This window comes from Armigeres subalbatus, chromosome 3 (assembly GCF_024139115.2).
Source record: "Armigeres subalbatus isolate Guangzhou_Male chromosome 3, GZ_Asu_2, whole genome shotgun sequence".
Taxonomy (NCBI): Eukaryota; Metazoa; Arthropoda; class Insecta; order Diptera; family Culicidae; genus Armigeres; species Armigeres subalbatus.
Window position 1 is genome coordinate 7,458,807 of NC_085141.1, and position 18,069 is coordinate 7,476,875.

The 18,069-nt window shown below is 41.9% G+C and overlaps 1 protein-coding gene across 1 annotated transcript; it reads right to left on the reverse strand.

Moving 5' to 3' along the window:
• Positions 1-756: 756 nt before the first annotated feature.
• LOC134227781 (protein arginine methyltransferase NDUFAF7 homolog, mitochondrial-like) lies at positions 757-2,134 on the reverse strand. The gene has a single exon (XM_062709462.1). The coding sequence runs from the start codon at positions 2,071-2,073 to the stop codon at positions 796-798; it is 1,278 nt and encodes a 425-aa protein (XP_062565446.1). The 5' UTR covers positions 2,074-2,134; the 3' UTR covers positions 757-795.
• Positions 2,135-18,069: the final 15,935 nt, after the last annotated feature.

Genomic DNA, 18,069 nt, shown 5'->3' on the forward strand with positions numbered 1-18,069 from the left:
TATTTCGAAGTTTCATATTTTGTATACATTCTATAATAGTAGCAAACTTGTTATGAATATTTAGCCAATCCATTTGGCGATATTTTTTTTCAAAAGGATGATTACGGTGCCTTCACGGTAGTTTTATCTAGGGATCCTATAATGATCCCTAGTTTTATCTTCATGCGTACTGCATCCTTATACTAAAGACACACTTGTGGTACAAGTACCACGGTTATATACCCTAGTACATATTGTACCATGGTTTTCCACGTTGTACCAGCATGGTACAAGGTGACACACTAGTGGTACAACTTGTACCATGGTACGAATACCACCAGTGTGTCATTAGTATTACAGCACTATAAAATTTAAACTTTCGCTTTTATTAGGGGGAAAGACGGCTTTGGCAGGTTTTGTTCTATTATTGGCAGGGGGGTTTTTGTCGACCAAATTTTATGAAATTCGGCCACAATATTCTTTGATATGCAAAGAATGCTTAGGCCAAATTTTAGTCAGTCATAAAAAAAACCCTGCCAACAATAGAACAAAACCTGCCAAAGCCGTCATTCCCCCTATATCATGAAAATGTACGCTTAAGTTTAGAGGATGATCTAATTGTACAATGCGTTTGATATATCATGCAGAAGTAACATACTCATCTTATTAATCAAAATAACCTTGTTGTTATTTCATAATATGTACTAATTTTCCTTTAGACTGAATTTTCCGACAAAATTATATCAAGGATGTTCTTTCCTGAATGAAATAATCATATTTCCAAAATCTTGGTAAGCCTTTTATTTTTAACTTATTTTATGACTGCTGCTTGATAAAACTTTCCAACGCTTTCGGGTAAAGCCCAAAAAACTTGAATCTTTCTCCCATCTGCTCCGGATCGATCAACATTTTTAGCCCATCAGATAGCCGACCTCTATCTTCCTCGCTAATGGTGTTACTACTCACCAAAATATTCAGTCGTTCCTGTGCCCCAGCTGCCTCCAAAAATTCCCTCTGGCTGGTCGGTCCAATGGTTGTAATTTGTGCCGTATCCTCACAAAACCGATTCAGCAGCCTGAAATCTACATCCGCTGTTAGATCAGCACTTCCCGGCTCCATCAATGGGTCGTGCAATTTGTGATTTTTAAACGCCCGAAATGTATCTCCTTTGTCTCCCAGATGACCATAATCTACCACGAGACCAAATCCACCATTGGCCTCAAATCGGGTACCAATTTGCCGGATGATAGCCTCTGTATCAAAGGACACTTCTATGTGAGTTCTTCCTTCGACCAAATCTGCATAGTTGTTCAAGAACAATCTTAACATCGGCGTTTCCGACTTGGATACAATAAATCTGAACTTATTATCGCTTTTAGGTTCAACATCAATCAGCACTTCCTTCCATACATTATTTTGCTTTATAAATTTATGAATAGGTAGCGCATCGAAAAACTCGTGTGCTAGAACGATTGCAAATCCGTCAGGAACATCATCCAACTGCCGATACCAATAGATCCTTGTGCCGTTTGCCGTGACGCCAGATCGGTAATAAGGCTTGTCCGTAAACACCGTACTGCTTTTACACAAAAGATCCGCTTGAACCTGGCTCAAATGCTCACTCATCTCGACCATCTGCACAGCCAGCCCTCGACTAACTTTTAGCTGATCAAATACTCGCAGCACATCCCGCATCATGGTTCCCTTGCCGGGTCCCAATTCAACTAACTGAAACGGCGCCGGTCGGCCGAACTTGGACCATTCATTCACACACCACGCGGCAATCATCTCCCCAAAAATTTGCCCGATTTCCGGCGAAGTGATGAAATCTCCTTTGCTCCCGAAAACGTCCCCACTGGTCATGTAGTAGCCCGCGGACGGATTGGTGAGGACCTGTTTCATGTAAGCCGCCACCGGAATTGGGCCTGTTGCCAGGATCCGCGATTTGAGATCATGTTGAAGCGATGAATATACCTTGGGGTCCGGTTTGTGGGGCAGTGTGCTGGCAGGAGGCAGGGACACTCTTTTCACTGGTTTGTAGGTGTAGTTTCGAACTTGTTGGTAGAATAATCGCGGGAAAATAGTCGAATTCATCACCGAAATACTGAGATCGAGATCAGTAACAGCTGTTGTACCAAGTTGAATGAAAACAAAATTAATTGATAAGAAATGTCACATTGCTTTGTTTGTATTTATCTCAAGCACAGGAACAGCTGTGCAACACATTTCACTGTTGCACTAGTGTCGCGCAACAATTATAATGGTTTCTTCGAACAGGGTGACCATTCTGTCAATTTGTACTGTTGAGATCAAAATATCGTATCAAATTTATTAAATTTTATTTAATTGAAGTTATTGTAGGAACAATCTCAGCTCAAAATAAGCGCCAGAAAACTTTAGGAAAAAAAAAATTCGATAGTTTTTAAATATTTCGCCGGCATGTGGTAGAGCGCTCGGTGAATGCTTTATCAATTGATAAATAGCATATGCTATTTTACTCATCTATAAGAGCATTGGAAAATGATAACGATATCAAAAGTCATTTTATTGGAGCACAATACAATTAACGGGTGGAAATAAATCAAATAGATACATTGAATACTGACGCGTATCAATTTTTCTTATGATAAGGGGTCGAAGGAGTTTACCCTGAGACCTGAGACGAGACCTGCAAAGACGGCTTTCTTTTTCCTTGTTTTGACACTTGTTCTTCTTTTCATCACAGTTGATCATCAATTCTCAACTGTTTCCTTGAGTGTTTCACCTAAATCCCGGGTAGAATCTTCTGAGCACAATAAACGTGTTTGCAATTTACGAACTTGTAAACTTATTTTTATAAAGATTTTCCTATCGGAAATAAAACATGTATTTATAACTGTTCAATAATAATCTGTCCGGCTATTGTAGAATACTTTTCAAAGTGAAAAAGTACTCGTAAAATAAAATCATTCGGAATACTTTTCGAGGGATACCAATACTTTCGTACAAAAAGGTGCTGGTTGCATCTGACAATTCGTGACAGCGCTTGCTGGTTGCAGATGAAGTTACATTTTTTCCTCTTTGCAAGTCCCGTCACAGCCTGGGTTTACCCAAGCTTTTCGCTTTTCAGTCTGATGTAGGCTTCCTCCATCCTCTCAAAGTTACGTTTATTTATTACCAGACTACGGCCGGAGTGGCCTGTGCTGCACATAAAAGTCTTCTCCATTTAGCTCGGTTCATGGCTGCACTTCGCGAACCACGCATTCTGCGGAAGGTTCGCAAATCGTCCTCCACCTGATCGATCCACCTTGCCCGCTGTGCACCTCGCCTTCTTGTTTCCGTCGGATTGTTGAACCATTTTCACTGGATTACTGCCCGACATTCTAGCTACGTGCCCGGCCCACTGCAGTCTTTCGATTTTCGCAACGTAACCGATGGATGGTTCTCCCAACAGCTGATGCAACTCATCATTCGCCTCCACCACGTACCATTGTTACCCGCTAGCTACACTGAAGCTAGGATGGGGAGACAAAAACAGGGTCGTTTACCTTCTCTTGCCACCCCGAATAAAAAATATTATAGAAAAACAATACAATTTATTGTAACATTACTATCAAAAACAATAAATTGACCTTAGATTATACTGTAGATGAAATAATAGAAATACATTAGAATGTATTGTTATGAACCATTCAATTAATTGGAAATGAAGTTTTCGCATTAGAACGTACGGGTTGTTAAGTATCGTAACTATACAAAATCTGAGATTTTTTCATACACTTTTTTTGTCAAACAATAGAGTGTATCGTAATTATATTGTTGAAATATCCGAAGAAACCCGTTCGAGTTACATTAGATTTAATTGTATTTTTATAGTAAAACAATACGATATTGGATTTCTTAATTATGACGGCTTTATCGTTCAATAATGAAATTTTGAGGAAAATAATGCATTTTTTACGCAATGTCGTAAATATTGTTTAGCATTTTGAATAAAGTTTTCATCAGTTATCAATTAAATTTTATTAAAACTTATGTACTAAAATGATCCAAAAACAATTGCAAGTACTGTTACATTAGAGAACTATGTTGACGTATTATATCCACGGTGTTGATACAATATGTGCAACCATCAAAACACAATATATCCTATTGTATACCGTAGAGCATATGGTAATCCAATTGTTTACACTATTGAGCCTATGGTACTGTTTTATCCGGGACTGACACACCCACAACCGAACTTACCTGCAGCAGGAGTTATACACGCACGTGTGTATCACGACACGTGCCCACCGGCGTGCTATGGTGGGACGATCGGCAAACTGGGTCGTATTCAATATGCTCAAAAGCTGATCAAGCAGTGTATTCACCCTGGATCCCAACAAGCGAGGACTGGCGGCTCCTTTGTGAGCCCGAAAACGAGGTGAAATTACAAAATATAGTGAAAAAGACTAATCAATCAAGGCCTAGCTCTCAATTAATGTACTCGACACCGTACTTCATCTTAGCATGCTAATTTATTTAAAGTTTTCATAGTGACGTCATTTAAGGGTAGGGTACTTGTGGTTTTTCTTGACATTCTCTCTCAGTCCGGATGATTTTCTCTCAGTGCCACGATGCATCGACGGAGGTCCTACCGTGCGGTTCGTCGCGGGCCGTCTGATGGTAGTTGAGAACCACCGTTCGCCACCGGTTCTTGATGAGCGTGCGATGATCGACGTTGCGTAGACTTGACCCACGATGACTGCTGAAAGCTAACCGCCGGCACTGGCGGAATCGTGAACCCACTTGGCGATGTCGGTGGTTGAACTCAGATGAACAATAGCGATGGCCACTCGAGGTTCTGGACGTTGACACGGGTGCGATCTCGGTACATGCGATGTTAGCGATAGATGGTGGTGTGGTGGCGATGGCTGTTCTAGGGCTCGACCGGTGACGTGCTTGCTCGCGATAGCGTCTTCGGCGACGATGGTGGTGGCAGAAAGGTGGGCGATGGCGTGGTTTGCAAACGCGTCTTCGGCGACGATGGCGATGGCAGAAAGGTGGGCGATGGCGTGGTTTGCAAACGCGTCTTCGGCGACGATGGCGATGGCCGATAGGTGTGCGATGGCGTGGCGATGGCGTGCTTAACTTCGCGTCTCCGGCGACGATGGCGATGGCCGAAAGACGTCAGATGGCTTGACGATTTCGTCGGGAATGCGGGGCGATCCCTGACTCCAAATAATATCCACCGATTACGCTGGCATTCACCAAAAGCACTGCTCGACAAACGAGTTGATGCCGGACTGTAACTAGTTCGGGAACCACTGGGAATCGGCCTTACGCACCACCGTACTACCTTGCCCTGGCTCTGCTATTCGAGAAAAGCAAAAAAAACACAGAAAAAAGGCCCACTTGCTGGACCTACCCCTAGCATTAGTTCCCTGGTGACGTCACTGGTATTATCTTAACTCCACAACCGCAAGTACAAATAATAATTTACCTTTTTTCTTCTTGTTCTTCTTAATGAACTACAATTGTTTCTTTGTTCCTCGAGATGCTTGTTACACTTACACAATGGATCTACATACAATAAGTACAATAAATTATACAAAGAACACTACTGTTTCACTATTAACCGCACTGCGGATTCTTACTTTAGGGCAACTTCTTCTACTTGGTGCACCTCTCGATCTAGATAAATCAACTAGTCACTTTCACTATTTTAATATACAAATTTTTGGATACAGTTAACTTTACGGTTTATTCCGTCGTGTCTCGTGTCCGTAGAGAACTACCGGTCTAATAAGCGTTCTGAAGATTCGATCGGAGCGTCTTGCGGAGTCCAAAGTAAGTACGCACCTCGATTTCGTCACCACCGATAGAAACTCGTTGTGGGTGGCTTGCATTGACCTCTGTTGGAAATAACATGCAATCAAAGTAGTCACGGGTAGCCGAGATGATTATGTCCTGTCAACCGGAGCGGCGCTATAAAAGCCGTGACATCCAGAGCAAGAGTTCATTCAAGATTGGATCGCCAATGAGAAACAACCAACTGTGAAACAAAAATCAACCAACTGAGAAGCTAAGAAACAGAAAAAACAACAAATCAAATTGTTATTATTTTTCAAATCGCAAATAAAAGAAATAGGGGAACTGCTCCTTGAATTCATACCATGTACCCAAATCAATACCATTCGACAACAAAGAATTGGTTCGCAAATTATTTTCTTTCACATTTTTGCGATTTTTTCCAGCAGTGAGCACACCGGATAACAACAAAACACGACACAAATTGAGCCTAAATTGGCTCTTTTGCGAATGTTATTGGTATAGAAGCATGTTATTGATAATGGAACAGATACCCTACTATTTATCAAGTTTTTACCCTGCTGTTTTTATCAAAATTTCCATCACTTCCCTTGATCATCGCCTGCTTTATTTGATTCCAAAAGCGGAATATAGAAGCACAGGTACGGCCGATAACGTCGCAACATCCCTGGTTGCAGTCGCTGACATTTGGCCCTTCTCTCCGGCAGGTACGGCCGATAACGTCGCAACATCCCTGGTTGCAGATACTGACATTTGGCCCTTCTCTCCGCAGGTACGGCTGATAACGTCGCAACATCCTTGGTTGCAGTCGCTGACATTTGGTCCTACGAGCCGGATCTGCCGGTTGGAGGATGAAATGGAGAATCAACTTGCCAGTATCAACTCTCTAACTTTTAACAAGAGGCAAATGCTGAGCTCAAAACCAAGGCAACCTGTTCTCAATATCAACTCTCGTGGCAATGAGGAATTTATTCAAAAATGTCCTGTATGCGGTTCTTCTGATCACAAAAGCTTAGCAAAATGCGTCAAATTCGCCAGATCTTCTGTTGAGCAACGTCGTACGATCGCAAGGAATTGTAAGGTTTGTGTTGTGTGCTTGGAAACTGATCACAACCGGAGAAGCTGCAAATCTAGAAAAACTTGTACAATCTGTGGAAAGAACCATCATGAGTTAGTACACACCGACGAAATACCGAAGAATTCATTTTATAACCGTGAAAGAAGACCTGTACCTCCTGAAGATTTGTGTAACGTTAATTCAAAAAACTCTAACACTCTGCTTCGTGTCTGCAAGGTTCGAATTCGTAGTCAGGGAAAAATCCACTACGTATTCGCTCTGTTTGATGAAGGATCCTCTATCTCAATGATGGATACATCGCTTGCTATAAAATTGGGCCTATCTGGACAAATTCAACCAGTTTCGTACCGTTGGATGAATGGAATATCCCGCAGAGATGATGAATCAATGATCCTGAAACTACAAATTATTGGACAAGCTGATGATGCGAAATGGTATGATGTGAATAACATTCGGACAATTAAGAATATCAACTTGCCAACTGTGAAATTAAACGTGGACTATATCAAAAGCCTCTATCCATTACTCGATGAAGACAAACTGATTGCTATTAAGGATGCTTCGCCGGCTCTATTGATCGGATCAAACAATGCTGGTTTGATAGTTCCACTGAAAACCATTCAATATTCTATCAATGGTTTGCAACTCACCCGGTGTCATCTCGGATGGACTATTCATGGTGAAATTGATCCAAATGTTTACAAACCCGAGGAACAATTACATGCTTTTCTATGTTCAAATAATGAAGACAACGAACTAACATCTTTGATAAAACAAATTTACAAAATTGAAGATTTCGGAATCACTCGTCAAGATCCTAAAATCTCCGATGAGGATGAACGAGCTTTAGACATCATGAGAAGATCTCTGAAACGTTGTGGCGATCGTTTCGAAATTGGTCAACTGTACAAGTTCAACAACTTTAAATTCCCTGACAGCAAGCTCAAGCCCTCCGTCGATTACAAATAATGGAGAAGAAAATGGATTCGGATCCGAAGTTTGCTAATCAATACTGTCAGAAGATGCAAGATTATGTCGATAAAAGATGCAAGAAGGCTGAATCCAGATGAACTAGAAGAATCTTCAAAACATGGTACCTACCGCATTTCAGTGTACAAAGTGCGAATAAGTTTCGATTAGTGATGGATGCGAAGGCTAAGTCAAATGGATTTTCTTTGAATGATTTGTTGTTGAAAGGTCCAGATTTTATTCCCCCGTTAATCGTTGTTCTGATACGAGGTCGTAAAAAGAAGATTACTTTTACAGCGGACTCAAAGAAATGTTTCGTCAAGTACTTATTCGTGTACAGGATCAAGACTCCCAACGATTTTTTTGACGGGGAATGAATCGTACTGACCCTCCTGAAGTTTATGGAATGGTAGCTATGATTTTTGGAGCTGTATCCTCACCTTCAATAGCCCAATTCATCAAGAATTTCAATGCTCATGAGTTAGAAGAACGTCTACCTGGTGTACAACGGGCAATCGTGGACCAACACTACGTCGATGATTATTTCGATCGCGAAGATACAGAAGAGGCAGCAATTATAATAATTCAAAAGGTGATCATGGCTCATGATTATGGTGGTTTCAAGCTAGTCAAATTTACTTCCAACTCGAAAGCAGTAGTTGAATCAATTGATCACTCTTTGCGAGCAGATATAGGAGAATTAAGGACCGTTCGTATTCTTGGACTATGTTGGAATCTTGACACCGATGAATTTGTATTTCCATTGAATTTTCCACAACTAGATACCGAGCTGCGATCGGGCAATAAGATTCCTACAAAACGAGAATTACTGAAATTTATGATGGGAATATTCGATCCGTTGAACGTGTTAAGCCCGATAACAATTCATCTCAAGATCATGTTCCAGGAGTTATGGCGTTTACAGACTGAATGGGACGATCTTCTTCCTGATAGTATTTTTTCAAGATGGAAGGAGTGGCTGAATGAAACAACAAGATTGAATGAGATTAGAATACCAAGATATTACTTTCCTGGACTTCCCTCGTTTGGTAGCATTGAAATTCATGCCTTTTGCGATGCAAGTGACAAAGCATTTGCATGTGTGATTTACATGGTTCATTGGTTCAACAAAAAATCACATGTTTGTCAAGTATTTGCCAAGTCCAGAGTAGCTCCATTGAAATCTCGAACGATTCCTAGACTAGAACTACAAGGTTATGTGTTGGCTAGTCAGATGTCAAAAACTGTACAAGAAGAACTGCATGTTGAAATCACATCTATTCATTTGTGGACTGATTCAAGAATTTGTTTAAGCTGGTTGAAGACGAAAGAGAAATTGACAGCTTTTATTGGATCTCGAGTGACAGCAATCAAAGATAATGGACATCATTCAGGAATGTGGCATTGGATTCCATCACATCTCAATACTGCAGATCATGCGACGAAATCATCAAGATTTGAAAATATGAACGATTGGATGAAGGGTCCAGATTTCTTATACCTAGATCGTGAATCATGGCCGATTGAAGAAGATGTTCCTTTGTCGCCTGCGGAACAAGTAAATTTCCTGGTAGAAATGGTTGTTCAATCTGAAAGTTGTTTTCACGTATCATCAGAAGTATCAGTGAAGTTACCAGACATCCGAAGATTTTCTGATTATCATCGACTCATCAGAACTACAGCATATTATTTAAAAATGAGGAAAATATTAGCACTACCAAAAAAAAGAAAAACCTGAAAAATTAAGCATTGATTTTCACGACATGGATGAAGCACGTAAAGCGTGGTATAAGAAAGTCCAACAAGAAGTATTCACGGAAGAAATGCAGGATTTGAAGATGAATAAATTCGTGAAAGTATCAAGTCATCTACGTGCCTACTCTCCTTTTTTATGTGACGGAGTTATTCGAATGCAAGGTCGAATCCAAGAAGAGGGTAGACAATTTGACGTCAACAATCCTATTATATTACCAGACAATCATAGTTTCACGGAGTTATTGATTCGGATGTACCTCATAGCTAATGGACATCAAGGTGTGGAAATAGTGGTGAGCAACATGCAGCAGCAATATAGAATCACAGAGAAACAGACGTCTCACTCTACACATGTATCATCGTTCATCTTTTTAACGGTGGATTCAATTTTTTGTAGGTGGTCGATCGGCCACCGATGGCGCTTCAATCGGTTTTGCTTGTGTTTGACGTTTGCTCACTACCGCCACCTGGTTGCCGCTTGTCCACCTAGAGTGCTTTTAGCATTGAGCGGTAATGTTTTCGTGACGACGATTTTGATTGCATTTTGTTCTAAGTGAGACGTCTGTTTCTCTGTGATAGAATTTTGAAACTAAAATCACAAGTCAAGAAACTGGCGAAATCCTGCGTTCGATGTCGTGAACTTAGAGCAAAAACAAATACAGCGCAAATGGGTAATTTGCCACCAATTCGAACTACTCCGTTCGTGTTTCCATTTAATTATACGGGAATAGACTATTTTGGGCCATTGATAGTTAAAATAGGACGCCGTCTTGAAAAACGTTGGATCGTGCTCTTCACATGTATGACCAGTCGAGCCATTCATTTAGAAACAGTGCCATCTTTGGATACCAACTGTTGTATTATGGCAATAAGGTGTTTTATAGCATTCCGCGGTGTTCCTAAGAAGATTCTAACAGATAATGGAATTTTACTGGCGCAAATAAAGAACTAAAAAAGCTGGTACAAGAATTACATCAACCAACTATTGAAGAGACACTGAGCGTTAGAGGGATTGAATGGCAGTTTATACCACCCGGTGCTCCACACTTTGGAGGTTGTTGGGAACGACTAGTGCGAACTGTCAAGGTACTCAGAACAACACTATGTGAAGTAATGAACATTGTGAATAATCGACCGTTGACTAACACTTCCGACAACCCTCAAGATCCTGAACCAATAACACCGAATATGCTACTCCTTGGACGTAATAACTTTATGCAGTACGATCATGATTTTCATGAAAGTGAATTAAATTCCAGATCAGCTTACAAACACGCTCAGATTTATGCCGATAGGTTTTGGCGAAAATGGGTTTCCGCGTACCGACCTGAGTTGTTGAAAAGGCACAAGTGGCAGGATAATCGTAACTATCATAAATACAGAACAGGAGATTTTGTTATGATTATAGACGAAAACATGAATCGTGGATGCTGGCCAAAGGGTTTGATTGAGAACGTGATACGAGGACTTGATGGAAAAGTCCGAACAGTTGTAGTACGAACTTCAAGATCAGTGTTCACCAGACCAATAAGTAAAATTATACTACTCAAAGCAAATTATGTTGCCGCCCCGGAGAATGTTGGAAATAACATGCAATCAAAGTAGTCACGGGTAGCCGAGATGATCAAGTAGGCCCTTGTTTATGTCCTGTCAACCGGAGCGGCGCTATAAAAGCCGTGACATCCAGAGCAAGAGTTCATTCAAGATTGGATCGCCAATGAGAAACAACCAACTGTGAAACAAAAATCAACCACCTGAGAAGCTAAGAAACAGAAAAAGCAACAAATCAAATTGTTATTATTTTTCAAACCGCAAATAAAAGAAATACTATTTATCAAGTTTTTACCCTGCTGTTTTTATCAAAATTTCCATCACTCCCCTTGATCATCGCCTACTTTATTTGATTCCAAAAGCGGAATATAGAAGCACAGGTACGGCCGATAACGTCACAACATCCCTGGTTGCAGTCGCTGACATTTGGCCCTTCTCTCCGGCAGGTACGGCCGATAACGTCGCAACATCCCTGGTTGCAGTCGCTGACATTTGGCCCTTCTCTCCGGCAGGTACGGCCGATAACGTCGCAACATCCCTGGTTGCAGTCGCTGACAACCTCTCTTTGAGCCTCTTCCTATCATGTACTTCGTCTTCGACGTGTTGATGACCAGTCGAATCCGTTTGGCTTCGCTTTTCAGTCTGATGTAGGCTTCCTCCATCCTCTCAAAGTTACGTGCCATGATATCAATGTCGTCGGCGAAACCAAATAACTGGACGGACTTCGTGAAAATCGTACCACTCGTGTCAATCCCTTCGTATTACTCCCTCCAAAGCGATGTTGAATAGCAGACACGAAAGACCATCACCTTGCCGTAACCCTCTGCGCGTTTCGAAGGGACTCGAGAATGTCCCTGAAACTCGAACTATGCACATCACCCCTCGCATCACCTTATCCACCATCGCCTTGATCAACCGTATCAGTTTATCTGGAAATCCGTTTTCGTGCATTAGCTGCCGTAGCTGGTACCGATCGATTGTATCATATGCGGCTTTGAAGATTTGAGGATTATTCCAAAATAGCCGGACAGCTCAATATTAAACAGTTATAAACATGTGTTTCAATCCTGGTATGAAAAAAATGCGAATAAATTTACAAATTCGCGAATTGAAAACATTTTTACTGTTCTAAGAAAAGCCTACACAGGACCTGAGACCTGCGACGGGACTTGCAAAGAGGAAAAAATGTAACTTCATATGCAACCAGCAAGCGCTGTCACGAATTGTCAGATGCAACCAGCACCTTTTTATGTAAAAGTATTGGTATCCCTCAAAAAGTATTCCGAATGATTTTGTTTTACGAGTACTTTTTCACTTTGAAAAGTATTCTAGAAAAGCCGGACAGCTTAATATTGAACTGTTATGAATACGTGTTTTATTTCCGATAGGAAAATCTTTATAAAAATAAGTTTACAAATCCGTAAATCACAAACACTTTTATTGTGCTCAAAAGATTCTACCCAGGATTTAGGTGAAACACTCAAGGAAACAGTTGAGAATCGATGATCAACTGTGATGAAAAGAAGAACAAGTGTCAAAACAAGGAAAAAGAAGCTGTCTTTGCAGGTCTCGTCTCAGCCTGAGACCACAGGACTAAAAAGAATACCAAAAGTCAAAACAAGCAAAAAGAAGCAACGTTTTTGCAAGTCTTGTCTCAGGGACAAACAACTCTTTCGGCCGAATGTCCCTTTCAGCTATATGTTGCTCTCGGTCAAATCTTCTTCTTCTTCTTCTTCTTCTTCTTCTTATTGGCATAACATCCCCACACTGGGACAGAGCCGCTTCGCAGCTTAGTGTTCATGACGCACTTCCACAGTTATTAACTGCGAGGTTTCTAAGCCAAGTTACCATTTTTGCATTCGTATATCATGAGGCTAACACGATGATACTTTTATGCCCAGGGAAGTCGAGACAATTTCCAATCCGAAAATTACCTAGACCGGCACCGGGAATCGAACCCAGCCACCCTCAGCATGGTCTTGCTTTGTAGCCGCGCGTCTTACCGCACGGCTAAGGAAGGCCCCATGCTATCGGCCAAATAACATTTTCAAATGTTCAATTCTGCCAAATGATATTTGGCTAGATGGCTTTCAGCTTACCGTATTATTCGGCCAAGTGGCATTCACAAAAATGGCTTTCCGCCGAATGACTTTAGGGCGACGGCAGGAAGGTCGAATGGTGTTTGGTCGAAACTGTAGATAGTAGAATCTATAGATGAGCGAAAGCATGGCTGAGTACGTGCACACGCCCATATGACGTCACAGCCCTTAATATTTTCATTGAAATCGTGACGTCATGCTCGTTTGGAGACACGTTTGACAGTTCGTTTGGAGACAGAGGATTTATCTTCGCTCATCTATATATTCCACTATCTATAGTCGAAACCCATTCGACCGAAAATGTCGTTTAACCAAACTGGTTATTTGATCTAAAAAGCCGTTTGGCCTTATGGATCATTTGACCGAAAATACCGTTTGCCGAAATGATCCCTTGGCCGACATCATTTAGCCAAAGGGGTCGACATTTTCTACCATATTATCCGTTCAGCATTTGCATCCGTTTAGACATTTTCAACCAAAAGGCCCTTTCTGTCAAATGACCATTTCAGCCGAACGGCATTTTCAGCCAAATGACTTATTCAGTCAAACGCTTTGGCCAAATGAAATGTTCAGCTGAAACGTTTCTGATGTAATTACCGTTTCGCTCAAACATTTCGGCCCAATAAATTTCGGCTAAAGGACTTTCAGCTTGACTTGTTATCAGCCAAATGGCTTCCAGTTGACCACCTAACCACCCTTCTCCCTTTCCATGGAATTGCCGAAGAATGTATTATGGGTAATACAAAGAAATTCCCGTCAAAATCCAAAGAAATACTTTTGAAATTCCGACAAAAGTTCTATTCAAATTCCAAAAAGTTTGGTGAAAAGTGAAAATTTTGAAAAAAAATACGTTGAAGTTTTGAAGAATTTTAGTGGAAAGTCCCTGTGGAAATTTCGAAGAATTTTCCATTGAATAAAAAAAATATCACGTGCAGATTCCGTATAATTTCCCGTGGAGATTCCAAATCATTTTCCGTAAAAATCCGAAGCTTTTTTGTTGAAATCCATATCTTGAAAAATCTCTTAGGAAAACTCTTGAAAACTTTCCGTTGAAATTTCCTAGAACGAGTTTGCTGTAAACACTGTTTAGAGTTTCTCGCGGATATTTTGAAAAAATTTCTGTGTAAATTTCGAAGAATACTCAACAGAAATTCCGAACAATTTTCCGTAGATATTCTGAAAATTTTCCTGTAGAACTTTGGAACAATTCTTCCGTAAAATCCTGAAGAATTTGTCATGCAAATTACGAAGAATTTTCATTTGCAATTCTGAAGAGCTTTGTCGGTCATTATTACTTCTAAGGTGGGGCCTTCCTTAGCCGTGCGTTAAGACGCGCGGCTACAAAGCAAGACCATGCTGAGGGTGGCTAGGTTCGATTCCCGGTGCCGGTCTAGGCAATTTTCGGATTGGAAATTGTCTCGACTTCCCTGGGCATAAAAGTATCATCGTGCTAGCGTCATGATATACGAATGCAAAAATGGTAATTTGGCTAAGAAACCTCGCAGTTAAAAACTGTGGAAGTGCTTAATGAACACTAAGCTGCGAGGCGGCTCTGTCCCAGTGTGGGGATGTAATGCCAAGAAGAAGAAGAAGATTACTTCTAAGGTCTCCAAACTCCCTGGAATGTAGCCCTCTGATCTCCATTATATACATCTCTTTTATTTACGAACGTAATGTACATGTTGCAGCAGTCTATTGATGCGTATTTTATTATGGCACATTCCTATAGTATTCAAACTAGGAAATTGTGTACTGTTCTGAGTCGCACAGATGCTCTAAGTCGCCCAAGGACTTCATGGGATACAGGCCTTTGCATCTGCAAGCGTAACTGGTTGTCTTCGATAGATTTTTTTCAATTAGTTCAGACTCTTAGTTTAGACTCTTAACCTTTATTACATGAACTCCATGTAATAAAAGTTTCATGGTTTACAAGTATACTGCAACAACATTTATTTATTCATTATGTTTATGAACTGAAGATCCTCAACTAAATCATAAGTATCTTTTCAAGATCGATTAAAATATCTGCTAGAACTTTTTTTTTGTCTGTATTAGCGAGACTTTCAGCCCTGGACTGGCTCGTCTCGTGCTAGAACTATTTTTATCACTACTCGGATCTGTTGTACTGCAAGAACTTTCAGTCACTAAAATACTTTGAACAGCTTCTGGATAATCCAGATTAGATTAATTTTGAAGTGACGTAAGTTGAATGAGCTTATCAAAGGATTCGACTTGTTCATAGCACTACTGAAAATGTCATGTAAATTTTCCTTTCGTGATGCTTTCCTGGCATGATGAGTCCGATTTTTTTAGGGTGCTTGTATTGGCACTCAGCTGCTTCTTCAGTCAGGATTCCAAGTGATGCTGGTGAATGAACTATTATATCCCCGGCATGAGCATGGACTTTATGCACCGTAGCAGTAATTTTAAACATAATTACCATTCATACAGCTGCCAATATAACTTAATATTATTAGCTCTTGGCAGTTTATCGCAACCAGAATGTTCCAGAATCGGTGTATTAATTAGTCTTTCGTTGACATCTAATGATTAACTCAACAGATTTGGATTCGAAAACGCTCGTTGACATATGTTCCCAGCTGTATCTAATCGTGCTCCACATTGCCTTGGCTCTGGAGCTATCATAAAGCCTTTTCTGTATAAGCTGTTTTCCTTTCAAGCACTCTTTCTTTAATATCTTTCATACCTGCCACTTTTCAAAATCTATTTGGTAAGATATGTGTAGTATGCACTCGAAAAATCGCATCCATGCGAGTAATGGAGTTTTTCCATAAGTGTCCCTATCTCTGTCTTTATCTGAGGGTAATATTGTAGGAGTTTGAAAAAAGATATACACTTTTCCGAACTCTTAATTTTACCCTTATTAGTCCATTATTTTTCACATTTACTTACTTGATTACATAATAGATAATGGGATGCCTCCTCTTGGTGAGCCAACGCCTAATGGAGTATCGTTGCAAGTTGCATAAGCCATCCCGAGTAGCACAATTTTTACCGATTTGGTTGTAGCAACTCATATATGACTAGATTTCGTCATACATAAATCACAGTAATTCGTTTATGACACGTATTTTTTTTTCTTCCTAAGCAATGGAGGGGGAATCTGCTCAACAGACATCCTGGGTTGTCCAGGAAGTGCGGGGTTAGGGACCACCTCCAACAGCAAACGATGGAGGAAGGACTACATCCCCGACCCGCTAAACCGTTTCCATTGCTGCCAAGCCCATCGTCCCTTCGGTACAACCAGAAAGTAACAAAGGGGGCCTGTGCACAACTCAACCTCGAGGTTAGCTGCGTGGCTGCGAACATCGTGGCTAGCTTTTTTAGAAGAACATCATGGTATCGTGCCAGCGCATTGCCGGCTTTCTAGGTGGCCTTACCACGCTCTATGTCCTCGGAAGGTCGACTTCGCGCCTGTTTCCCTCTGCACGACTGGTATCAAGAATGATTATGCCGCGTGCACCCCAAATTGACCTCTCTGCGATAGGGCCTATTCGCCAGCACACAGAGGGACTTGCCGACGTGGTGCCTACGCCTGCCCTAGCCTTGACGAGGACCCCTTTCCGTCCTCGGGCTCGGAACCCGCCCGGTTGACCGACGCCGCGAAAGCGACGATACCATGTTGTTCTTCACGCGGCAACTTGTTCGATAAAAGGATCGGTATGACCCATGAAGCCGACTGCGAACCCTTGGACCACCTCTTATTTGCGCCTGAACTAGCCATTCCTCGAGTCCACGTGCCACATTCTGTGTAGCTCCGAGACGATTTGGACGATAGCTGATAAAACGACGTTCCAGCCAACTCGGGCGAGGCCGAGTGTCCGAACCGGTGAAGGTACTGTCTGCAGCAACCATGGCCTGTTAGGACCTGGGTCAGGTGGAAAGTGATTTCCCCATGGCGCCTCTTGATCCACGTACCTATTTCCGGTATCAACCTAAGTGTCCATCTACCCTTAGTGGAACTGTCCCACGCACGCTGCCATTTGACCATTGAGGACAACCTGACAGTCCTACGGATGCCTCTCGTGCCGCGCATTTCGAAGCACTCTATGTCTTCACCGATAACGATGTCAATAGGCCTCATACCGGTGATGAGGCAAAGTGCATCGTGCGACACGGTACGGTGCGCGCTCGCAACTCTTAGGCACATGAGCCTATACGTACTTTCTAGCTTCGTTCTTTAGCAGTTAATACGCAGGGCCGTGCCCCAAGCTGGCCCCCATACCTCAGTATGGACAGAGCAACGCTAGCCAGAAGCTTGCGCTTGCTGGCATAAACCGCAGAGCTATTGGACATCATCCGGGACAATGCCACTATAGCTGTGGAGGCACGCTTGCAGGCGTAATTGACGTGGCTACCAAAGGTGAGCTTATCGTCGATCATTACCCCCAAGAGTTTGATGGAGCGTTCAGAGGTGACCGTGCAGTTGCCTGCCCTTATCACCGCTTGTTGCTCCGACTTTCGGTTGTTAACAACAACCACCTCAGTCTTGTGGTGAGCCAGTTCTAACTTCCTGGAACTCATCCACTCCTTCACAATTGCGATCGAGTGGGATGCAGTCAACTCCACCTCTTCGATCGATTCGCCGTAGACCTCCAGCGTAATATCGTCAGCGAAGCCGACGATTACCACGCCCACCGGGAACTTCAACCTCAAGACACCGTCGTACATGACGTTCCATAACACCGGACCCAGTATGGAACCTTGCGGAACCCCTGAAGTTATGTCAACGCACTTCCGACCCGCCTCCGTGTCGTATACCAGTACTCGATTCTGGAAGTAGCTTCCGAGAATCTCATACAGGTACTCGGGAATTCCAAGACG